Genomic DNA, 25848 nt, shown 5'->3' with positions numbered 1-25848 from the left:
CAAAGGTAAGGTCTGAAACAATATGAAAACTTGGTGTTTTGGAAGATTATAATAATTTCCTTTAAATTCAGTTACCAAACTGCCAATATTAGGTTCCAAAAGTGATACTGATGTGGAGGTTGGGACTGCCATGACTTGTGTATACTCCCATGTTATCCAGCTTCTCTGTGCTTGCTGTCTCTCTTTAAGGAGTCTGTGATCAGGTGCTCGGGCATCATCATCTGGAAACTTGTCACTGGTTTTGTTGCAGGGATTTTTATTAGAGGAAAGTTCCACTGTATCATAGAATTGGACACATCACAGACCACTAGCTAACACTCATCTGATATTTAAATATCATCACAAGGCTTTGTAAAGCCATTGCAATACTGCTTGTAATTCTCTCCACAAAGGTTAGAGTGGGTATTACACAACATAGGTACTTCAGGAGGGAAACATCTCGAGCTGAACGTAGAGGAGTTGGTGGCAAGATGCCTACAGAACACTGCATGCTTGGGAAGGCATCAGTTGTTCTTTGCTTTTTGTATAATTACTTATGAACTTGATATTAAAGCAATAATGCTGCTGGCCACTATACTAAACTGATTTTCCACTTTCGGAAATGCAGCTGGTGGGTCTGAGGTGACATTGAAGGGATGGAGTATACCTTGACCCTAGGAAAAAATCTGGTGGTGTCAGAATATTGTACATCTCTGTAGAGTCAAGTATAGTCCCAGAGAAGGCAAATTCATCTAAAGATGAATGTATGGACATAATTAAGTTGTTCTGATAGGAATCTGGGAGAAGATGGTGGGACTAAGTAGCATCTACTGAGTGTATATAAGATGAATGATCCAGTGGGAATTACACAGATGCCTAAAGGCATCCCCATATTCATGATAAGTGACTGACACTTGCTATGATATAGCCTATTCTCCTTCTTTTCTACTGGAATAGGAGAGGGGAGGGATTTTTTGGAGTATGACTTTCCCTAATGGAGCATCTGCAGGTTACATTGATTTGTTCTCATTTGGAGTTAACTCAAGCCAATTCTCATTTGTCTTAAAAAGAAGGAAATTTGAATTTGCTTTTATAGCTCATTTACACAAAGTCATTTCTACGTCTATTCCTCTCAGTAGTGCTTTTACTGTTAAGAAGACCCTACTTGCAAATTGCAGTTGCAGGTTAACTAGCTGTACAAAATCAGAGGCTTGGAGTGTGGGCACATGGTTTTAACTGGTTGAAGCCAAGCGTTTAGTGGGAATTGGATTGTGTGACTGGCTCTGCACAATGCTGCAGTATTAATGCTAATGCTACACGAGTGTTTACATTGGATTCTTAGAGTAATGACCGTATTACAGTATGGTACACCGGGCAGTTTATACACAGTCAGTTTCATGATGTAGTGAAACCAGCAAACGCTGATTTTTGTGTTGTCTGTAACCATTATGCATCCATTCATATGGGTACAAAGTGACCATAATGCTGTCATGCTAACCTGAGCTCATCTTCCACCCGCTTTTATTTGTTCAGGGAATTACACTGTCCTGAAACAACACTTTTACACTGTTGTGTTCTTTTCAAATTATATTGTAATTTTAAATTTATGTCTGTGCTGACTTTCCTGGCAACATGACCATTCTCTGGTACTTGGCAGAGCAGTTTCAGTCACACTGCTGGTGGAGGTGCTGAAAACCACCTCATTTCATTAGGATTGCATGGAATCTTAGGACAGCATCGACTCCCACCTGCACAGCACAGAAACACACAAGATGGCGTATTCTGCCTGTTTCTGCAGTTATTTCTCTTCCCTAATGACATGTATTTCCTCTCTTCCTCTAAGGGTGACCAAGATGACAGATCTTTCAAGCAGTACAGGACATCAAGTCCCAGCTCTGCTGGCTCCCTGGGCTATGGTCGGTACACCCCCACCTCCCATTCTCCTCAGCATTACAGCAGACCAGGTAATTGAAAAGCAGCCTTACTTATTCTCTAGATTTTTCCATTACTTTGTGTTATGTTGTAAGTAGAATTGACTCCAGTAGACAGGGATTTAAGGTGGAATAGCAGTTTATAGCAGTGATTTATTTACAGTGAACAAAGAGTCCCATGGGGAGAAAGGAAGCAAGTGCTTCAGGAACATGCATCCAAGAAAACAAAAATAGGCATTTAAGAAAAATTGATCTGAGGTAGACACAAGATAGAAGAGTTTAAAGAACTTTATCCTGGTCTCATCCTGCCTGAAGATACATACTCAATCCACAGCTCTTTCAAGGTGTGGCACAGTATCAGTGAATATGCACAAAACCAAGAGGGTCATCAAGTGACTTTGTGTAGGTTCTTGTACACAGGGTCATGGTTTATGTCCCCTGTCCACAGTGCAAGAGCTGGAGGAATGACTGGTTCTGATGGCTGGATTTTGAAGGCCAAGTTGCTTTAGTCGAGAAGTTTACAATGTATTTTTGTGGCTTTGGGCTGTAGTAGCAGCTGTGTTGGTGTTCTTGTCACACCAACAGGAGGGATCATCTCCTTTTCATCTTTGCATGGGAAAGCCTTACAAAACCCCATTCATATTTCGGTTTTGTACAGAGTTTTATCCTTGGGAATAATCAGTGAAATTGCTCAAAATTAATTGTATTTTTTCTCCATCATTCAGGTGAAGAACAGAGTATTTTTATTACTTTTTCGTTGTCTTTTAATTTCATTGGGGATACATTATAATTCTAAACTAGTTTTGAAATCTGTGAATTTTTAATCTTTCCAGGGGAAATGAAGATTTTATGGGTAACAGGAACAATTTTTACAGGAATTGAATATTTATACTACATAAAGTCTTTGTCAAAGTGGAAATGAGATGGAGCATAAATAATCTATTAGAGACATTAATCTCTGCTGAAGGTCTGGTAGCTGTCATGCCTAATCTTAGCAGCACATTGTTAAAGCAAGGAGGAAAGACAAAAGGAATTCCAAATAAACTCTAATGCTTTAAAATTTAGAGGATAATCTTCATAATCACCATTTTTAATAACTGCCACTAGTCTTCCAAACTGTGTTATCAGGACATTATTGCAGCAAAGCAAAGATGACTTGAGAATATATTTCAAGGTACTTAATCACATGTCTAACTTTCAGAGCTCAAATAACTTCAGAATGTTTCTTCAAATACTTAAATTAGCCATGCACTGGAGTGCCCTGGTGCATGGTGAACTAAATCCTACCGGTGTGCACCGCCGACAGTGAGAACTGGACCCACTCAGGGCACAGTTCTCTGCAGAGACAAGGCTCTTCCCATTTCATTTCATTAGATCCATTATGAGCATTTATCATTCCCTCTTGCAGCTTTTTAATATGCAGGTTTTCCCCTGGGTGCAGCCATGCTTTTTGTGGTGCCTTTTCTGGAATATTTTCTGATGCGTTACAGCATTTTGGGTGATGCCCTTTCTGTCTGCGGAAAGCCCCTGTCCCTTGGCTGACCCCAAAGTATGGCCACTGTCATGTTTTTAGCAATAACCAGAGAAAGATGGAGTTTTAAATATAAGCTATATGTTTTCTAAGCATCAGGAGGAAAATGTTCCTGAAAAAAAAGGATGGCATTGTAATTTGTGGCTTTCAGTAAGTGAACTAAATAGTTTATTTTCACTTACTCTCTGTTGCCCCCAGCTGGTACTCACAGTCTTGGTACCAGTAGCTGCATCTCCCTGCCCCAACACCCAAGCCTTACATCTACATTCAGACATCATTACATCCCTTTCTTCAAAGGTAAGGTCCAGGAATGCAAAACCGTGCTGTGATAATGTAGATTTATTCAGCTGTGTTTCACTTTTATGTTTGTGCAAGCATGGCTTCCACCTGGATAAAATTTGTCTTAATTTTGTGCAAGTGCTTCCTTGATGTACTGTGTAAGTTTTACAAACTGAGTGGGTATGGGGTGTTTTATTTTTGCTTTTTTTCAGTGAGTGTAAAGTGTCTTTCAAAGGGTAGATGGAAAGAATTAGCTTTTCTAATGAAACTGAGGAAGGGAATTATTTAAAAGTCTTTTTGTTTTAAAATACCCTAAATAGTGATGGTAAATAGTATAATAAGCTTATACATTTGATACAACATAGGATGATCAGTTATCTAACCTTCCAACCTACATTTAGATGTTCTTCATATTATTTGTAGCATTGCAAAAAGTTATGACAGCTGGTTACATCAGTGCAGTTGCACTGTCAGTTAAGCTGTGCCATAGCTTATAAAACATAGTGACTGAATCTGTTCTCCTTGCCATTAGTTTTTTTGCAGTGGATATTAACTTCTGATGACCTCCATGCTGGATGTGAGACAGCACTAAGGAATGCCAGGAGCCTTTGAGTCAAAGGGGTTTTTTTAGCTAGTTGGTTAAATGTCCAAGAGAGAAGACATTCAGCTACCGCATTTGTCTTCCCCTGAGTCTCTCTTCTATAGTAACAATATGAACTGTGAGCAGACATGAATGGCAAACACTTTCAATGCCTGTTCCTGGACTCTCATGTACTATTTGATTTAATTAAGTAAAACTGTTGTTCTTGAGGTTGTAACCAGTAAAGAAAAGGGAATGACCCTCTGCAGGAGCCAGACTTGCACATGCAAGTGAATAGCAGGTGCTCGTTGCCTTTGGAATAATAATTAATGCATCTTCATTGGGCCCTGATGCTGCCCAAAGGCAGCTGAATTTCACTGGGATAAACAGGAACAGAATCAGGCTCAAGACATCCAAATATGATCCTTGAGATTAAACTTAGGGGGAAAAAGCTGATGAGATTAAGCTGTTTGTTGCCGTTTCAGAGTCTACCTGCAAAGCTCCTTTCCACAACCAGAAGCAGTCAGCCTCCCACACATTTCTTGAAAGACTGGCACAATCCCTGGTATTCTGGGGCACTGCTTGAACTGTTTTTTTATCTGTCCTCTAATTTTGGATGGTATTATCCAACCTGATGTACTGAGTAAGAGAAACTTCTTCGGTGTGCTGTAGCACACAATTTCACTGTATGGAAAGCTCTTTCTCGAAGTCCCGCTGGCAGTTCCTTGGCAGCACTCCTGTGCAAATGAGTTTCTGCTCAGTGCTACCTGCTGTTTCTCAGAGCAGCACCAATTATTAAGTGCTCCTGTTTGGATGAAGGAATCATCAAGTGGTAGGTTCTTGTGCCCAAATAATTATTAGTAATGTGATCGAAATAATAATAGTTTGCAATTCTGCAGCACTTTTTTATTAAGGAGCTAAAATATTTTGCAGGCTGTACCTTACAGTGCCTCACAGTGTTCCTGTGAGGCAGGTGATCCTGTCTATAATTTTCCTAAGTAGGTAGTCCTGAGCCCTGCCAAGGTTGAATAGATTATTCACTGGTTTTCACTGAGTTAATGTCTCTGTCCAGAATGAGTCAGAAGATTTGCCTCATCCTCCTCAAGGTCTCTGAATTCTGAGTTCTAGAATGTGGTTTTTTCCTTATCTGGAAGTGCCTTTTGATGGTGTAGATATGCTCTTTTTTTCTCTTCAAAGTGGTTAGTGTGGGAAGAGTAGGATTGTAACAATAGTTGTTTTGTGTCCAGATCAACCTTAATGTTGCCACTTCAGTTTTAAGAAAGTGAAATAATGCTTATTTAAAAAAAAAAAAAAAAATCCAAAAATAATACTCTGCTTTATTATACTAGAAGTAATCTTTGTAAAACCAGCACTCCACATATGTCATAATTTCTTTAAGGTTCCAGTAGACAGATACATCACTAGCCTAGGGAAAATAAGACAAGCAAAATCTTCCTTTTTGATTTCACTGAGGTTGCATCATATTCTTCCTGAGAATGACAGAGTTCATCATTTTTTCCAGTGACGAATATGATTACTAAGTTCCTGTTCTGTCAGTGTACTGCAGTCTAGCTCCCATGAAGTGTAATAGGATGACCTGTTATTTATCATGAAGAGAAATGATTTCGTTGTGCTCTTTTAAGGATTTTTGTCTTCAGAATAAGTCCTGTGAGAACCTCACTTCAAGAAAGTTTCTCAGTTCATGCTCTTGCAAGTCATAGGTGTGATACTTGAAGTACCTATGCTTGGTGTAGCAGTTCTTCTTGAAATGATGGAGTCTTTGAGTGTGCTGAGCCCTGCTGAAAAAAATGTTTGCTTAAAACATGGTGGAAATTATCTTGCCTTTCTAGTGCAGGAGCACAGCTTCCAAAGATCTTTTTCTTTGGCTTTGAAAACTTGAAAAGAATTAGTCATCAAGCTTCAAAAAACTTCTTCAAATTTAGTGCACCATGGGCAGAGATATTAAAGGGTCCAGTTTTGTGAGTAGGCTTGGACAGTTCCCTCATTAGACCAGTGACATCTGTTTGTTCTTCAGTCCTGAACTTAGACAGCTCTTACTGTAGCTTGTTATCAACTTTCCCATCCTCACAGCTAAGATAAAAGCTGACTAAGAAGGAGATATAAGCAATATTGTACTTTTCCTGACAGTCCCTTAAAAAGGGAGCATGGTCTGAGCCCTGGTCAGTTGGCTCTACACACACAGGGTTAAAAGTACAGCCTGCCCTGTCAGCAGCCAGAAGGCACAAGGAAGTTTTTGTGGTTTACACTCAAGTTCAAAGTAAGCCTTCCCAGATTCTTTCCAAGTTAAACAACATCCAGGGAAGAGTTCAGGATTCTGGGTTTTTGCTCGTCACTGATCAGTAGAGAAGATCACAGCCTGTGGCTGCTTGTGGCAGAAGGCAAGCCCAAAAGTTTGAAAAACTGCTCTCTCTGGTAGTTATTTTTTCTCTGAGAACTTACTTGAAGTTCTTCTTCAGTCTATACTAGGCAAACCTTGAAAGAGATAATGTATTGGCAAGTCTCATTTTAGAGATTTAAACTATAGCCTAGGCTAAGCAGCTGTCTGTAGTTCCTACACATTAACTTCCTTTACATGGATCTTCAATTTGCTTTATTATTGAACATTTACTGTTGTATTCAAAATGTGAAATACAACTACTCATGTTTGTCCAAATCAGTGGCAGAATTAAAGTTCAAATGTGTATCAGTTTGTAGGAGTGGGGTGCAAGAAGAACCTTTTCCATCATTTCATCCTTAGTTCTTCAATTTTGAGTAAATTAGAGGTTATGGCTTTGCAAACTGCTCCACACAGATGATCCTTGCACTGAGCAATTTTTAGATTCCCTGTCCCCCGGTACTTGCACTTATATCTTGTGTTCCTTAATTAATGCTTCCTCCTGATTCCCTGCTGACACTCTGCCCTATCACTGAAGAATGACTTTCTGTGCGTGTATGATACCAACACCTTGAGTCACTGCTCAGTGAAGTGATTACTCATGCAGATCATATATGAATAGACATTTTATTAATATGCTAATTTTTAAGTAAATGAGGAATTAATACACTGTGGAAATTGCTTTCTGTTTAAATTAGAAAACTCCAATAACAGTATCTTATTTGAATGAAGGACATCACAATATTTTTAAGAATTTTGGAGGTATAAGGGACGTTGAGGTTTCTTCCATTTAATAGGGATGGGCATGAATTTGGGGCAAGCAGCAAAGAAAGAGGGAATTCATAAATGTGGAGTGAAAACCTATCACCATTTTTTGTCTTCCAAGAGCAAAGTGGGAATCCAGAAACTGAATAGCTGTCTGGTTTCTTGTCTGAGGACTGCTTGCCTGCAAGCTCATGGTGAAACACTGGATTCTTAGTGATTCCATAATTTTTCCTTTACATTTTGGAAGGACCATGGGCTATCAGCACCTGTAGTTGGGATTTCAGTTTCTCAGTATCCAAGATTACACTTTTTCAACAAGAAATCACTGTTGTGTCACAGCTGAATAGCTTTTGAGTTTTAATTTTTTGTCTACTGTGAACGCTACAGACACAGAATTTAGGATGGATTAGTTAGTGTATTGTTATGAGATAAAACAGCACGCTCTTCTGACCTCATCTGTCCTGTCTCTGCTCCTGCTGAGCTCGGTGGCACTGTCCCCTTGACCTCAGTGGTGCATGGCAAGGCTGGCTTTGGTGACAGTCAGATGGCCATGCACCCACTGCTTGTCAGCAGAGACCACCTCCATGGGCATGGCCTCGACAGCTCTGGTAGCCCAGTAGCTCTGTGGTTATAAAATGTCCCCTTCATGAAGGCAGAGCTCAGTTGCAGATCTAATGCCCTGAGCTGCTGCACTTTCCTTACCCCAGAGAAAATTGCTACAACTTCATCATTACTAGCCATTAAATCTGTGCTTCATCCACACTAAAAGAGTAACAGCAAATTAACAATCATTTGATGTAAGAATAAATGTCATGTTTGCTTCCAGTTGCTTAACAGTGCTGTGAACTAAAAGGATTTTACAAGTCCCAAAAAAGTAGAGCTTTACTTTTTTGTTTGCCAAGCAGCACTATAATGCCATAGAGTGTGCTTCAGGGAAATAAACCAAGAGGAGATGAATGGCACCTAATAAGCATTTGACAAAACAAGTGTAGAAATGAATATGGAAAAATCCTATTTATATCTTGAAATTTGGTGAAGTGACTATGGCATTATAGATTCATGACTTGATAATCCAACCTTGTTTGCATAAAAATGCTGTGGTATGTTACCTGTGGGAAAAGTTTGCAATTGAAAGCCAAATTTCAACATCTCTTTTTGTCACGCATATATGCAGGATTATTTGACTTAACCATAACGTTTATATTTTGGTCTAGTCCTGCTTTGAGATAATTTAAACATTACTTAATTATTTACTACTGGTTTCAGGGACAGGCTACGAGCCATAGCATTAAACTTTTAAAACACGTGATCAGTAGATTATTCAGTTAAGGCTATGCAAAACACATTGCAAGATTCTGGATGTTCTTATCCTTTGATTTTCTTTTTCAAAGTGCCATTAAAAGAGAAGTTTTCATTTCAAAGTAGGGCATCTTAATCTGATATTTATCAGATAGTAATTTTTGATGAGGTGTTTGGAGTCTGAGCCAATGTACTATGCTGAAAAATAATGGGTTTTACAAAAACATATATTTAAAACTGTTGGATTAACAAGTCATTCTGAACAAGCTTTTATGCTTGAAATACTCTACTTTGCTTTCCATTTTTCTTTTATCTGCTTTCTTTGCTCTTCCCCTTGGAGGCAGTGAAAGTGGTCGGAGCACTCCAAGCTTATCCATGTACTCTGACAGCAAATCTTCACCTTCTGTCTATCAGCAGGCTCCTAGGCATTTCCATATTCCAGGTAGGCATTAACTGCTTAGCTTTTGATCTTCAATATCTGGCACCTGTTTATCCTCTTCTGAATGTAATTTTTTTTTTCCTTTTGGCATTGATTTGTGAATTTCAAAGTGCAGAACAAGAAAATGTCTAGTAAGTGAATAACTGTTGTTAAACTTCATCTCAAAAATAAAAGAGAGCTGTGTGCTCATGTACCTATATTTTTTAAAAAAACTACTTTACAGGAGGCACAGAATAAAAAATGTTACCAAGAGTACAAAGTTACAGCAGTTCTGGGTTAGTGGCTGAACTTGATGATCTTAGAGGTTTTTTCAGCCTTAATGATTCTAAGATCCTATGGTCGATATTGCCATAACTGCATGGATGTATTGAATTTGTGTGCAGGAGGAATGACTGAAGGGGTTTTTGTTGTTTTAGTTATTTTTCCTTATCAGTCTATTATCTGAATTTAAGTAATATTAACATAAATTTTAAAAGAAGCTGGAAGACTTGAGAACTGAAGGAGGCTCGCTGTGCCTGTCTCTGCATATGTACTCCACTGTTTTCAAGTTCAGCCAACAAGCACATTAAACTTACATCCACACCATTTAGCTTTTTGACTGCTAAACACATCTACCTCCTCACTGTAATAGTTTGTTTATTCATATTTAGCTTCTGTGGTTTATGTTTCTGTAAACAGACCACAATTAGGAATTGTATCTGCTCAGGTCCATAGTACTGAGTAAATCTGATGTCTGTACGGTGTGATATGGGAACCCTAGACTGTGGCTCTGAGGGCTCCCAGAAAATTCCTGGAAGGCCAAGTTAGCCATACAATTCAAAATTAAGACAAATTATTGGATTTCCTAAATAGTAGTTTGTATTTCCAGTATAAACATTTACATGTGAACATATAGATTTTATTTGTAATTAATGGAGAAAATCCTTTTCCAAGTGTGACAGTTGTAGTAGTCTGTTGTACTTATATATGAATTTTAAATAGTGGCAAGTGTAGCCAGTTTCTTTTTGCTGTCTATGAAGTATATAGTGGTAGTGCAGATGAAGCCACCTACCTATCACCAAATGGATGCCATTCAAGTTGTCTTAAAGTATTTTGAGGGACTTAGGGGGGATTATGTTGCATAGGTAGGTGTAAATGTTTTCAGAATATGATGGATAAAGTTTTGTTCTCTTTTAATAAACGGTAAATGGCAAACCAGTGAATGAATGCATAGTCTTTGCTGAAGTTTTTGCATTGTTATTGTTGCCGAGAGGAGGCAAGAACAGCATGGTCTCAACTGCTTGCTTACTCTTTCATTCTTTCCTTTCTCTTTCCTCTTCCTCAGACACTGGCGTAAAAGATAACATCTATAGGAAACCTCCTATCTACAAACAGCATGGTACAGTCTACTTTTCTCTGTGGCACTTTTATCTACGTGTCTTTGCAAAAAAATGTATCTTGACCCCCAAATTCCTTTGCTGTAGTCTTTGCATTTCTTATGTCCCTATAATCTCAAACAGAAAAGGAGAAAAAGTAACATGAAAATTAAATAGCATTTTGTATAACATGATGTCCAAGGATACAGTAAGTTCTCCAAAACTGGGATAATGGTACTTTAATTTGTTTTGATAATTCAGAGCTGATAATAAGCACCACACAAACCGCTGTGCTAAGCACTCACTGCTGTGCCACGCCCACTTGCCCTCTCCTGCCCCTCTTTGCCTGCTCCTTATATAAATCACTAGAGGCAAGTTCTCAGAAAAAAAAAAAAGCCGACAGCAGAAAAAGTTGAATATTGCAGTGGTGTTTGGAAAGATTGTGAACAAATGCAGAGTAACACTCATCTATGTAAGTCAGCATAGCTTCACTCATGAGCTTCACTGATGAGAGGATTCTGATATCCTGTATCCTGACTGTGTCATTTAATGTTATAGACACTTTTGGTTTGCAAAGAGGATTCTAAGCAGCAGCTATATTTTTGCAGGCTGGGCATTTTTGTATCAGTTTGCTGTCTGTCGAAGTCTGGATTATGTCAGTTTTGCACTGCTGTATGGAGTTGTCCTCATAATCACTGGAGCAAGCAGAGAATTAAAGTAGTGAGTCAGCAATCTCAATAGGTTTACAAGAATATATGTTTTAAACTTTCTTTTCTAGATAATAGATGTTCTGAAAGATTGTGTTGGATATACATGCTTTTTTTTTTTTTTCCCTACCAGAGGGCAAAACATAATTTACTCTAACTAAAAATATGTAAACCCCAAAACCATAAAATCCGGAAACAACAACAAAAATCAATAAACTTTCCTTCCAATAAAAGGAGTATAAAGTAAAATCAAATTTAAATAAATTTATCCTTTATTCTGGAAGGAATCCCGCCTAAAGCATGAACACATGAGCAGCTGATGATTCAGCCCCTCAAGCTAATGGGACACTGATCTAATTCATGCTGAAAAGGAGCCAGAGAACATTCCTTTGTTTAAGAGACCAAGTTTGAACAAACAAGCACAAAAATGTTCTTTAAAACAAGAACTGCAAGAAGCTCTTCCAAAACATTTGGCTTTAAAAGGTTTTAGTTACATCAGCACCCAACAGATTTGCTGTAGCTACAGCTTCTGTGTTTGTTTTATAAACAACCAACTTCAGAATGAAATAAAGGTGGTGGAAGAATGAGACATGCAAGAGATCAGACTCAGAGCTGGGTTTGCAAAGTGAATAGTATAGGAGCCTGCATGGTTGTGTGTGTATATGTGTGTGTTTGTGTTTTAGAAATATTTGAACATCATTCAAAGTTACTGAAAAAGTTTTGAACTCACATTGGGATTCATGGCAGAACTGGGTATCCCTTGTATCAATGAAGCTAATGCTCAGTACTGATGAAATTCAGAGCACTTGGATTTATTTGTGTTCCACAAAGCCTTCTTGGGAACTTGGGAGGGGCTGGCCTTCATAGCCCCCACTGATTTTGGTTATAAATCCTCTGCATCTCTTTGAGATCAGATGCTCTCAAGATCTTGTGGAACCTTTGAAATTTCTGAATAGAAATCTTGAATTAAGCATGGGGGCTTTTTCTTTGAAAACATCAGTGTCTTGAAACAAAAATAAAATTTCCAAAAATGCATCAGATTCTCTATGTGGATTTCTGATTTAATGAGAGCAAGATCCGTACACATACCCTGGAATATCTTGTTGACTCGTGATTTAGGGTGTGCTCCCAAAATATCTGTGAGCCAGGTTTAGGTCCTTCTTGCAATGTAGGGTCTTTATTCCTTATCTGTCATATATGAATATTCCTTCCTATTTATTCCTCAGAGAAGCAGCTTGCCATCTTGAGAAAGTACCCTTGTCAGGATGCTATTAGATAACTGTGAAAACCTTGTGTTTTTTCATAATGCTGTTTATATTTTCTGACCCAGCTTTTTTTTTTTTTCCCCCCACACTAAACTGAGGGGGGGGGGGATCAAACCCTTTACAGTTACAGATTTTCACCTCTAACCCACAGATATTTTCCTTATGGCAAGTTTTCATTTTTTAAGCACCACCTCCTCAGCAAAACCAGTTAAGGTCTGGATGTGAGCTGTGTGGTGGCACCAGAAATTGCAACAGAATAGCACTGAAATGCTTTTGGTGGTGGCCTTTTGCCTGTGTTGTTTCGATGCAGGGCAGATCCTCTGCAGACATGAAGGCTGGGGAACTGGAGAGGGCAGAGTTTTTCCCAACTTGTTGGGAGTGTTGCAGCACTTTTAATGGTGCAATTTAATCTCCTCTCCATCTCTGTCTCTAACAATCTCATCTGAGCCTTAGCTTTTGTATAATCATACTCTTTCTGTTATTAATAAGTATGTTTTCTGTCTATATTGCATTGCACAGGGCTATTTTTCTCAGGCACTGCAGACAACCCCCTTGTTACATTCACTTCTCATGGGCTTAAAGTTGTGCTACATCCTTACATTATTCCAGTTTTGCACCATTAAAACTTCCCCCAAACTACTCAGAGTGATACAAAGGCAATTAGGGCTCAAGTTTTAAGAACTTGAAACTGAACTTGAAACCTGAAATTATGTGAAATCTGGCACAAAACTTTTTATAAGATTCTCAACTGTAACTCAATATCTGGAAGAATGCTCTGGGACATAAAAGACAAGGAAAAACACATTCTCAACAAGGGTTGAGAACTATCTAATGAAGAGCTTTGAGGTTTTCAGTTTTCTTCTCAGTAAGTTGGAAAGTTACAAGAAAGTAACCCAATATCAGGATTTTTTTTTTGGAAAACACTATTTAAAAGGACAATATGGGCAGAAGAGTCATAAAAATTGGTTGGTCAAGAATATTGCATTTCAGAGTCTGACACAGCCTCTCTTGTAGATTTCATAAAGGGGTAATGCCAAGTTTGTTCATAATTTTCTTTACCATGATTGTCTACCCTCTTTGGGAGCCCAGCAGATCCAGGTGTGCTGACCACAAAATATCTGCATGACTGGTTGTACTTCCATGGTCATTGTAACACAGAAGGAGGAAATGGCTTCCCTGTGTCCAGTGACCATAGAAATTTGTCCCTGAGTTATGATGTACAATTTTTTTTCCCACCAGTCATTCCCCAAAAGCAGTTTCTTCCTAAAAAGACAGGTTCTGAATCCAGCAGGAATAGATTCTCTAAATTCACTGTATACATGAAGGATGAGTATTACTGTAATAATTTCAAGATTATTTTAATTAATTCTGTGAAACCATAGCTCTACGCATCAAATTTTCTGTCAAATTCTATTTTTTAATTGATTTTCTCCCCCTCTTAAAAATATTTGGAACATAACTACAGTCAAAACAGAAGATAAAAAATAAGATGCGTTCAGTTCAAATTTTTAAAATTACCTTAATCTTACAGCAGCAAGAAGATCAGAAGGGGAGGATGGAAGCTTGGATCAGGACAGTAAGAAGGTAATGATCAGAAAGACCAAAAGGAGGTATTGAGCTTTCTTGAAGCAACCAGTTTTTAAAACACATTCATATATAAAGGTATTCTTTCAAATAGTTGAACTAATTGTTACTACTTTTAGGTTTTTCAAAAAGACATAGAAAAGCTTAATCTCTCACCCAAAGGGTTTAGAATGTACATTCTACAGTAAGGAGAAGTAGGGAGATTGAGATTAAGAGCAGTAAACTCATGGATTTTCACGTGGTCTCAATATCTACATTGGAGATTCAGCTGATCCTGCAGCCTTTTACTTAGGGTGCATATAAACGTAGAAGAAAAATGTCAAGAGCCAGATTAATTATAAGAAAATGACATAGTGCATCTTCTAAAGTGGGGCATAGTGGGCAGCTTCATGAACAGAGAAACTGTCCTCAGCTCAGCTAAAAATTAAAAGTTTCTGGTAGCTGTGATGTCTAAGTCATCATATAGTCAGCTTTTATAATTTGATAAAGGATGGTACAAGCTGCAGCGAACATACACAGACGAGCAGTTCCCAAGGCGTCTGGGACAGCTGAGGTAGGAGAACTGCCTTCAGGTGTTAAATCCTGTATCTTGTAACAGGTTTTTCCTCTCTGCAGCTGAAGACCAGTTGGCTTATTCTGAAAGGGGACATGGACACCAGAACCAATTCCCCGGATTCGGACACGCGGTCGCTGTCCCTTACTGCTGGAAGCGACAGGGCACAGGAGGGCACGACCGCCGGCTACTCCCGTGAGTGCTGCACCCACCCCCGGCACTGCTGGGCACCACTGTGGCAAAGGAAGGTGGCCCTGCTGCAGCCCCACCCACACAGCTCTCTGTCTGCTTTTGTGCTTCATCTCTGCCATAATTACACCTATTTGTCAGTTTGTTCTGCTGTGGCTTGTAAGCGTTCAGTGCCTCCAGACTTTGATGATGAAACTATTTATGGTTTCTTATTAGTGAAAGAAGCAGCATTTCCTGTGTAAGTGAACTGTTGTCTCTTTGGAGAGCAGAGGTTCCTTACCACCAAAACCCACCCCCCTGTTAAAAGTGCCCATTTATTTTATGATATCTATTTTCAGTAGACAGGATGGCAGTATCAGGCAGATTTTTCATTTTGTCATCCTTGACACAAACCGTGTAGTTTGAATATCAATGGAGCCATTTTTTCTTTACCATGATAAGCACAAAGAATACATCACTGCAGAGATTAATTTAGGTTGGTTTTTTTTTTTTTATCACTCACAGTTATAAGGTCACAGAAATATTCCAGGTGGGAAAGGGAGAATTTTGTAACTGAATACTGGTCTGGGGACCATATGTCTGTGCTAGTGGTCAGTACCAAAAGCATGTTCTACACATTTCTTACTCCACAGTTCAGCAAGTCAGAAGCATCAGAATTGGGTCTGAATTTTACTTTTAGATTACGTAAATGACAAACAGTAAATTTAATGAATTTTAAGAGATAACTGGGACATTCCTCTCCCTGCCTCCTATACTTTACACCATGCAGCAGTAGCAGGTCATCTGGGGTAAACAAGTTGGGGAAGCAGTTTTCTAAAAGAATGCATCCAATGTGAAGCATGTCTGGCAGCAGGACTAGGATGTCAGTCTTGTGGGCATTTTGGTAATGTGATAGTTGGCTCCATCAACTTATATTAAGGAAATTATGGCTTAGCTACGCAAGGAAGGGGGAAAACAGATGCTACAAAGTCGGTCACAAGGCTGTAACAAGATAAAGAAGAAAACTTATTTTAGATCATCGGTCTCACTGGTCTAGCTTGAAGGGATATGATAACTTAATCCTCACCAGAGATCACAAACATGTGCACAAGGTGTTTTGCAGGATTCCCTGTGTAGGGAAAATCAAGTCTGACGACCTCACACACTTAACATCTGAAAATCATTTTCCAGGAACAAACACTTAAACCTTTCATTGTCACACACACATTGGGTACGTCTGGAAGCTTTGTGGAGTAGATCTGATGCTCTTCTACGCATGTTTTGAGAGAATAGTCCATAAGTCCAGATTTTAAGCAGGGAGAAGTACATAGAACACCAAGAACTGTGTTATACAGGAACACCATATGGTGTTCATTTTTTCCCTGGGAATGTTTCTATACCTGTCACTCTTCTATACTAGCATTTCTTTCATATTTTTGATTATCTTGGGAATGTGGAGCTATTAAAACTAGAAATCCAATAGATAATTCACACCTCTATGTCAGGGTCATTATCACCTTTGTGCCAATATAGGTCCTGTAGTTCATTTTCCATTGCTTTTTATCAGCATTTCTCTGTGCCTCATGAAAGTTGGCCCCATTACCCAATTAGCCGCTATGCAGAAATGACATTGAGGAAGTTTTCTTTTCCTTTCTTTAGGCTTTTATTCACTTACCTGACTCTTTTAATACCCATGGACATCCTAAGTAGTTCCTTCTCTATTCGGTGTTTTCCTACGTAGTTCTGAATATATATAGCCTGTCATATTGGCCACAGAAAAGGAGCATCTCTACCTCTTGCACTTATGCTTGAGAACTCTGACTTTCAGCCCCATCTCTGTGGCATAGTCAGTGACTATCAGAGAAAATAAACTTTTTAGGTATAGGTTTGGTCCCACGTGGTTACATGCAGAGTGGAGGGAGTTAGCAGGCTGTGAATTGATAGTGATGTTTCCAGATATACTGAGCAAACAGTCCAGCCTCTGAGCAAACCAGAAAAGGGTTGTTTTGCTCTAGAAGACATTTTGCCACATTAGATTACTTGAATGCCCGGAAGAGCACATCTAACAGCAAAGCACATCAGTGTGAGACTTGTGCGATCAGCAGGCAAGAGTGGACCTTGTATCTCTTTACATCCACCTGTGTAAATGGGTCGTGTTTCTGTATGTGTAGATGTGTAATAGTTAATCATTTAAAATAATTCATGGGTTAAAGTGTTGTTTATTTAGGAAAGCAGACATCTAGCAAGGTGTGTAACCCTTGCTGTTCACGTGTCCCTGATGTGCTGAGACACAATCTCAGAATACCCAGACTGGAGTGAATGTCATACTGGACCAAGCAGGAGCCGTATCCCTGCAGAGGGCAGCTGATGTTCAGATAGTGTCTGGTTAGGGAGAAGGATTGCTGGAGTCAGCGGGTCTCGCTGCTGCGTTTTTGGCCCTTTGGGCTCAGTTCGCTCCGGTTCTGCCCGGCGGCCACACGGTGTCGCCGGTGCCGCACGGGCTGGGCTGGGCTATGCTGCAGAGGCGTCTTTACCTCGGGGCATGGTTCCTCGCGGGCTGGGTATTATTTAGCGATAGAACAAACCTCGCTCACCCATCTTCTCTGCAGCCAAAAGGCCGAGAGATTTAACTCCACAGTGATGTCCAACAGCACTTTTTCCAGGCAGGAGCAGACATGAGAGCTGTGTTGCAGTCTGTCACACAGGTATTATACTCTGTGCTCTCTGGTGGTACTATCGTTCACATAACAGGCAATTATAGGTTTTTTGTTTCATTATTTTTTCCCCTCTTAAATATAAAACTGTAGTTGCCCTTATCTAATGGTAAGAGGTATTTGGCTTGCAATTCAATGTGAGCTTATTGCTCCCTGTTTAAGTACATTAAGTGCTTTGAATTTTTTTCTATCATGACTGTGATTCACTGGCCTACCCTTATTCCATTAGCTTTTCATCCTTGCTCTACTCCACTTTCTGTTCCATGGATGAAATACTTCTTCAGTGCTCGAGCCCTACCTGGGTTATCTTCCACCTTTGCTGAGTGCTGACATAGTGCAACAGTGATCCCATTTCTTCTTTCCTTGTTCTCTTTTTATTTGGATAGCTGGAGAAACTTCTGCTGTTTGTTTTAATATAATTTTCAGTGTTTAACTCAGCTTGACTTCTGGCAGTTTTCACTTTATCTCAGCACACTGTGAGCTCTCTGCTGATCCATCTTTTGTTTTTTCTTTCTGTATGCTTATTTCTAATAATCTCCTTAGGGTATTTATTAATCCAGTGGGGTCTGGTTTCCCTTCCTGCATTCCTCTTTGGACACAGCTTCTAACAATTTTGACAGAACGAAGTGTTGTACATTCAGTTCTTTGAGCTGTCTGACTTCTGTAACACTTTGCATCAGTTTTACATAATTTCCTATACTGGAATCAGGAATTTTTATTACACATGTGTTTGTTCTTCTACTATTTAACTTTTAAACTTTCTTGTTAGTGTCTTAATACTCAAAGTAAGGAGTTTCAGTTGTCTCATAATGACCACATCACTGTGTTACATCATTTATTCATGGTAACACCACTTTGCCAATTTTATCCATCTTAAAACTTTCTTTCAGTTGGGTGTGTATACACTCACTGATTTATTTTATCTGTTGCTATATCTTCATTTTTGCTTTTTGCCAAGAGAAGTTTTACAGAAAAAAGAAAAAAACTTATTTTTTTAAATAGGGTATCAACTCATGTTTTTTAAGACACAAAACCAAAACCCAGACCACATACAGCATATTCAGAAGTGGTGATATAAAATGATGATACCTTTAATCCCAATTTCAAGTCATGATTTAACACCAAGTTGGAGGGCAGAGATTTCACAAGCTCTCAAATCACAAGCTTTGCATCACACAGGTGCACGAGGCTTCCATGACATGAGCCCCACAACTCCCTCCACATCCTGCCACTGGCATGCTGCTGTTCCTAGACATTGTTACACATGTTCACGTGCATGAAATATTGAGAAAAGATGAGCATCACTCAGTTATATTTCATCTCATTGATAGAATATCCATGTTGATTGTAATTGCTTTTTCTGGATGTTTTCTTGGATTCCCTGTTTTAATAGGCTGTAAAAGATTTGCAAAAAATTTAGCTATATCTTATGTCTTTTACAGGATTTCCATATTCTAAGTCTGCTTCTCTACCTGGCTATGGAAAGAATGGCTTACATCAGGTAGGTAGACATTTAAATACATTCTTCAGGAAATAAGGTCTCATAAATAGACAGCTCAGTAACTAGCTGAAAATCTACACAGTAATGACACTTCAAAGGTGTTTTGGATGCCAGCCCTGTCTGACAGATTCATTCCCTATGTGGGTTACAGTTTGTCTCTCTGAAAGAGTAAGACTGACTGAGGCTTCGCCTTTTAATTCTGTGCATCATGAGCATTGGGAATCTTGATTCTCCTCCCAAAACAAATTAAGATCTAAAATGTACAGGCTGCACATATTAATCATAGAATAGCTTGAATTAATGATGGATACAGTCAGGCCTATAATTAGGCAAGTAATGATCTCAGAGCAAATGTGGAACAGCCCATATCCATTGCATTCCTTGAACCATCTGTTCTGTTTTTTCTAGTATGGATGTGTGTCCGTGTGTGGCGTGTGTATTCACACACAGTCATTGCACTTTTAAGGCAGGGAGGGAACAATGCAGATGGAATGACAAGCAGCAATCTAGAAAGAAAAATGCCTGACAAAATTATGATGAGAACAGACTATGAATTCTTTTTTTAATCGTTTTTTGCAACTTTTATTAGTCTTTATTAAAAAGGCGGCTTTGACAATGGGGCCTCTCTTTCTCTCTGGCATCTAACATTAGGAGTTCTCCGTTCATGGCTTGTATTATTAGGTGAAAAACCATTATGGTTTATAGTAATGGGCTGTCAAAACATAGATGCATGTGCACCTACATTTTGAAGATTGACTTGTGTCCAAACTGCCTGGAGAGGACCTCGTTCAAATTTCCTTCTTTCTCCAAAAGAAGATGTGAAACTGGCAAAAGCACATGAGGAGGATTAAACTTCCCCAGTGATAAGAGTCAAACTGAGATTCATTGGAAGGAGCTACAAGAAAGAAATTATCAAGGGGTAGCTAAATGGATTTTTCAGTAGCTGCTGAAATGTCCATCCCTTTGAGTTACTACTACAGGAATAATTATGCCTGTGTTGCCTCAATACCTGGTTGCTTGATCGAATAATATTTAGGAATTTGAAAGGGTCCACATAAACCTAATCCCACCTATGAGTCAGGAGGGTTTTTTCTGACTTTTCAGAATAGGTGTTGCCAGTAACCTGAAGCAAGCAAGGGAAACTGACTTGTGCCCAGGCACTGCACTGGCCATCGCGAGGCTTCCCAGAGATGAGGCCAAAGCACTCAGGAAGCCTTGCAATGTGATGGGAAAGCGGCAGATGGCAGCATCTGTCCCACATAAAGAGTACGGAACCTGTGTAAGAGTTGAAAAGGTTGCTCATGGTCAAATCCTTGAGGCCAAAATTCCTCACAGAATGGATGTCCTCTGTTTGGATTGTAGGTTCATGCCAGCTTTTGTGGTTTGTTATTTTTAATCATCCTAGTGCTGCATAAAGAAGCCCCAAAAGCAAACAGCAAGGAGCCTTGTGGGTTATTGTGGGCATAGCTGTGCACACCATTGATACCCCATCAGGCAAAAATGAAACCTGGAAAAAAAAGATCATATGATAGTGCTTTTCTGGTTCCTGTACTGATTTTCATCTTAGCATTTTCCAGAAAGGAAGAGGACAGTGGTTCAAACAAAGCACATATACGGCACATATACAGTTCTCCCTGGTCAGCGGCATCAGCAGTGTGAAGCAGAAAGCAGAAGGAAAAAAATTACAGTGCAGCAGAAGTGATTTGTGATGATGGAAGTAACACATCTACACCACAGAAAAGTGACAGTTTCTGTGTTACTTTGCTTACTTGAGCAATTAGGTCAAATTTGAATGAGACTTATTTCTCTTTCTCTCATGCAAGGATCTGTATTTCGGTTCTATGGTACCAGCTGGCTTTCTTTTTCCTCTCAACAATGTTCAGAGTGGTTTTTTGGTGTATTTTGCTGCTACATTGCTTCTCTCTTTCTCTGTCAGCCTGAAACTATGGGCCAATATGAAACGGACCAGGAGGCGAGCTGGGGGATGAAAGGTACATTGCAATATCATTTCCACTCCCCTTTGTGTTTTCTCCCTTTGAGGATGTTCGTTAACGTATTGCCACAAAGGCTGCTATTCTGAGCTCTTCCTGTAGTTCACAGAATAATGACTAGTCAGAGACACAGCTCAGTATCATGTTTATCACAGAGAATCTTCTTTTTACTTAGCCCAATGTAAAGGCCTGACAGAAGTCTTGCATCATAAGGTGGTGCAGCCAGGCTGAGTCAATATCAGGGTCCTCGATATGTGGCAGCATTGCCTTGTGGTGTTGGTCTCCTGTCAAAGACAGGAGGAAATTTAAGATAATCACTCCTTCGAGTCTAATTGGAAAAAATCCACTGTGCTTCTTATTTGTGCTACAGTGTGGTTAAAATGTGCAGAGCTCAAAAAGTAGAATTTATTTGCATTATTTTCTTTTATTGCAGTGGACTATGCACTTAATATGGAACTTGGGTTGGAATTTTCAAGGGAGCTGAAAAATTTTATTTCCAAGACACTTTAACTCATTTTAAAAATCTTACTCTAATGCTTCACTTCATGACTCTGTGTTGATAAAAATCTTTGTCTCATGTTTGAATAGGTTAAAGTACATGTTTTGAAAAGCAGACTTAATCTCTGATTTCATTTCAGACCATAAAAAGGTCTGTGAAAGCATTTTGGCTGTCCTGGTCGCATTTAATCACCGTTGTGAATAGATAACATTGTGGTAGTCATATCATATATAGTCATACACTGACCTAACTAGATTCCCTTGTGCTACTGTAGATCCAGGAATCATTGTTGCCACACCCCCAAATCATCTTTTCTTCCCTATTGTTATTCCCACTGCAGTCAGCCCAAGTGCAGGGTGTTGGCATCTTGTAATATCGTATTATCTCAGTGGTTTTCATATGTGTTCCCAAACTGACATGCCTTTAATAATCCATTTATTTTAACTATTTTCAGTAAAGAACAATAAGGGCAGGACTTTTGGATGACAGACTGACTTAACTCTGCACAAAAGCCTCCTGTAAAAAGAAATACCCAATTTTACCAGACATGCTCACCGTGTAACCCAGTGGCATCAAGATGGATTTTCTGTAATAAGCCTTTGATTTCAAGGACTATTGATTTGGTAATAGACAGTGTTATAGGCATTCAGGGCACGGGGGTCATATTCTTATTATGCATGCAGTTATCCAACAACTACTGAGAAGAGAGAAATGTAGTAGCATAGCACATTTGTGATGTACCTAAATGTTCATTGTGGTGACACCAAAAGAAGGCTATAAATTCTAAACTGAACCTGTTCTCATTCTTTTGCAGAATACAAGGTAAGAAGGGCTTTTCCAACACTGGAAGAACAATCAGATTCAGCACTTCCTAGCAAGGTTACATGGGTTCCTTTCTTTTATTTTATTTTGTTAATTTTTGTCCCAGTGAAATATTTGTCAAATCAGGATGCAAGTATGTACCATTTCTTAGTAAGTTCCCCACACCACCATTTCCATGCCTCAGAACTGGATTCAGCTGGAGTTCATATGTTCTTGTCTTTTTAACAGATTTATCCTTATGAAACTCTTATTGTAACAAACCGAGTTCGTGTGAAATTGCCTAAGGATGTGGACAGGACCAGGCTGGAGGTAGGAATGATATTTGACTGACAGTTTTGCAAGCATTTCAGCTGTTTGCTTGCTATGCTGCATATTCCTGTGCCTCAGTAATAGCAACAAAGAAGAGAGAAATAACATTACGCATTATATTTTATTTCAAAAAAATTAGTATGTAGGCAATTTAATTAAAAAATTGCTTAGAACCTGGCAAATGTCTTACCAAATGATATTTTACAAAGATACCAATGAAACCCATGACTTTTGGATGATTTTACATGCTATTGGGAGTTTGGGTGGGGAGTGTTGAAACTTGGAATTTGTTTTATTTTTGGTTCCTATAAAAAACAACCTCATAGAATAACCTCAATATTACAAAAAGGCTCAGTTTATCCTGAAAATACATGGACCTGTGTTTGGTCCGTTGTCTTATTCAGCCTTTCCTTTGGCTGTGTGATCTGTGGTCACGTACTACAGCTTTGCTGTAGCAGCCACGTCTCACTTAAGATAGAGAAATGCAGATATAATTTATCATAACAGAAAGCTTAGTTTCCAAAGGTCAAATCCTGAAGTTGATGTTCAAGCAAAATTCCTGAGGTTGATTTTTTTGACTGAGCTAGTCAAATAACAGGACTGAATAAATAACAGTCAATAACAGGACTGAATAAAGACTCACCTAAACTAATGTATCTTTCTGTGAACTACTATTAAGAAGAGATACCTCAGTAAAAAATATGTGATAAAAATATTGGACTTTTGGGGAGATTCATATTTTAGTAAATTAACGGTATTTTGAACTTGGTAATATGACAAGAGAAGAAGAAAAATTATTTTTAAAGTAAAAAAAGAAGAAAAACTTTGAAGAAGCAGAAAGTTCCTTGTTAAAGATCAGTTTTTAAAAACAATTAGTTTACCAGATTTTCATACATATAGTACGTTTTCAAATTGGTGTTGTGTTCTTGAATACTTACATGTGCTTGTCTCTTGATTACCCAACAAGTGGTGTTGATTTGATTGTAAGGAAAAGGGAGCCACAGTTGTGTGCTGCTTTAAGCGTGGTTTATAGCGAGGCATGATAGCAATAGTAAAAAGCATGATGACTCGGGAAGAAGGAGCAGGGAGTTGGAGGGATGCTCATCTGGACATATCCTGTAAAGGGTTCTTTCATACATATACCTACACACGTGTATGTGTGTGTTAAAGAATAGAGTCTTTGTTTAAACACATCAGACTGGTCTGAAGAGCAAATGCAGCTCTAAATTGCTTTTTTAAGACAACATATAGTTTGCTTTGGATGGATCATGCCTGCCCTGGCTGCCATTATCTGTAACTCATACACTGTCCTCAGCTGGGATTGCTGTTTGTTTAGCTTTGGAGTTGCTCAGTCTGCCTCACACCAGGTGCAGCACAGGGCTGTTGGCTCAAGGAGCCCAGCTACTTCAAAGATCTCACAGAGGTTTGCAAAAAAGAACAATAAACAAGATCTGCTTCAAACCTGCACCAGAAAAGCAGTGAGGGGACCAGACCAATCCTGCTGATTGCTGCCCTATGCTAAACATGTGTGTCTGCAGGAAGAACTCCTTTGTAGACTGTCTTACATTTAATAGGGATTGGTAGCTTTTAAAACAATTAAATTAGCAGAGTTTTAATAGCACTGTAACTACTGGAAAAACAGAGGCAGTTGCTCATCTACACATTCAAACCATATGCAGAGTTGAGTGACAGGCACAATCCATTGCTTTCCCTGCCAGCCTCTTCCCCTCTTTCCTGACCCTTTCTTCTGTGTTACAGAATTGCTGGAAATAAGTAGATTTGCATATAAAAGCAGCTTATCATTACTTCCTCTTGTGGCAGAAGAAGAAGAAGATAGTAACTTAATTATTGACTTGTGCATTCAGCAGATTTCAGGCTTGGGCAAGACCCAGGACCCAGAGAGCCCAGGACTATGTGGGTTTATAGGTTTGCACAGAAGCAGACCAGGCTTAAAAATGTGGATACAGACACACACTGTCTGTTAGTAGAGGGCCCACTTATCTTGGTATCTTCACACTTTTGAGGACAGCACTAGGAATACTGAAAGCAGGTGCTAAGGTAATATTTCACCCTTTCTTGAGGTCCCTTTCACACCCCCTAGAGGGTGTGATTCAATGCTTGGGATCTCTAAGAGTCAAGTTCTCTTTCAAATCTGAATTGGTTGCCGGCTGATGTTCTGTTTTCATCCTGCACAGCCAATGTCACTTGTGAAAGGGCTGGATTTTGCCTACAGAAATGCTGATGGACATAGCAGTGCTAAGTCCATGTGTTATGCAAACTGTAGAGTTATACAGTTATGATAGAGATATACCTAGGAAAATCTTCTAAGAAAAAATCCATGTTCTAATACACCAGTTTTATTCTGATTAGTTGTGTGGACAGGTGGTGTCAGTGAAAGGAGACCAAGGGCTTCTGTTTGATAGCTTCATATCAGCTATCAAACCTGAGAACAGTCTTACTGTGTCTGGTATCAGCAGAATATTTCACACGTGATGTTTCTGATTTCCTGGTCTACTTAGGAGCAATAAGGTTAACTAACTTTTCATGAGGTAGATTTATTTAACAGCCATCTCACAAGTTGACTTGAAGCAGCCTCCTCTTTGTGAAACAGTTCATTGTGAACTTTGAATGATCCATCATAGATGTCATGGAAGGGGCACTATCGTTTGTCTATGATTCACTCCTCCAAAGAAAGTCTCCTATAGTGAGTGTTCCTATCATGAAAAGTGAACTCAAGTCAATGGTATTAGCTCCTGGGGTCAGATTAAGGGAGGCTACAATGAAACTTTGACTAATGTTCAAGGACCACAGGAGGGTGGGGGTTTAATGGGTGGTAGTGTTTTCCTAACTTTGCTCCCCTTATGAGTATTTTTTAGATTACACTGTTGTGCAAGAAATTTATTTTAAGGATTATAAAAAATATTTTCTTGCAAAAATGCATATTTTTCTAAACCCAAGAGGTATCTAGAGATTAGGAAGGCTCAACTGGTAATAAATGCATTCAAATAATAGTCATTCTTTCCTCAAAAGTGGATGTATCTAAGCATAAAAACACTCAGCATGTTTTTGTTTGCTTGTCTTAACTCAGCAGTGAGACAGAAGTACCCAGTTCCTTGTGCTCTTCCAAGGAGATGTTTATGCCAACAGTGAACTAATGCAGCGCTGAGAACTGGTTATAATGA

General features: G+C 39.1%; 1 protein-coding gene across 16 annotated transcripts in view; it reads left to right on the top strand.

Moving 5' to 3' along the window:
- Positions 1 to 25848, top strand: part of ABLIM2 (actin binding LIM protein family member 2) — a 132606-nt gene that overhangs the window by 95425 nt on the left and 11333 nt on the right. For 5 of the 16 annotated variants that reach the window (XM_042052905.1, XM_042052899.1, XM_042052897.1 and 2 more), the window contains 10 exons: positions 1823 to 1943; positions 3640 to 3738; positions 9100 to 9201; positions 10523 to 10576; positions 14057 to 14109; positions 14725 to 14857; positions 18987 to 19045; positions 20982 to 21036; positions 22350 to 22414; positions 22586 to 22666. In XM_042052905.1, coding sequence (XP_041908839.1) covers positions 1823 to 1943; positions 3640 to 3738; positions 9100 to 9201; positions 10523 to 10576; positions 14057 to 14109; positions 14725 to 14857; positions 18987 to 19045; positions 20982 to 21036; positions 22350 to 22414; positions 22586 to 22666 — 822 coding nt within the window. The remainder of the gene's footprint in view (positions 1 to 1822; positions 1944 to 3639; positions 3739 to 9099; positions 9202 to 10522; positions 10577 to 14056; positions 14110 to 14724; positions 14858 to 18986; positions 19046 to 20981; positions 21037 to 22349; positions 22415 to 22585; positions 22667 to 25848) is intronic. The other 11 variants (XM_042052909.1, XM_042052907.1, XM_042052906.1 and 8 more) reach the window with 7 other exon arrangements.

The sequence above is a fragment of the Corvus kubaryi genome, unplaced genomic scaffold (genome assembly GCF_017639235.1).
Source record: "Corvus kubaryi isolate FWS band 111438036 unplaced genomic scaffold, C.kubaryi_AGA036_p1.0 split1-131, whole genome shotgun sequence".
NCBI classification, from domain to species: domain Eukaryota; kingdom Metazoa; phylum Chordata; class Aves; order Passeriformes; family Corvidae; genus Corvus; species Corvus kubaryi.
This window is presented reverse-complemented; position numbering and strand designations above follow the sequence as displayed.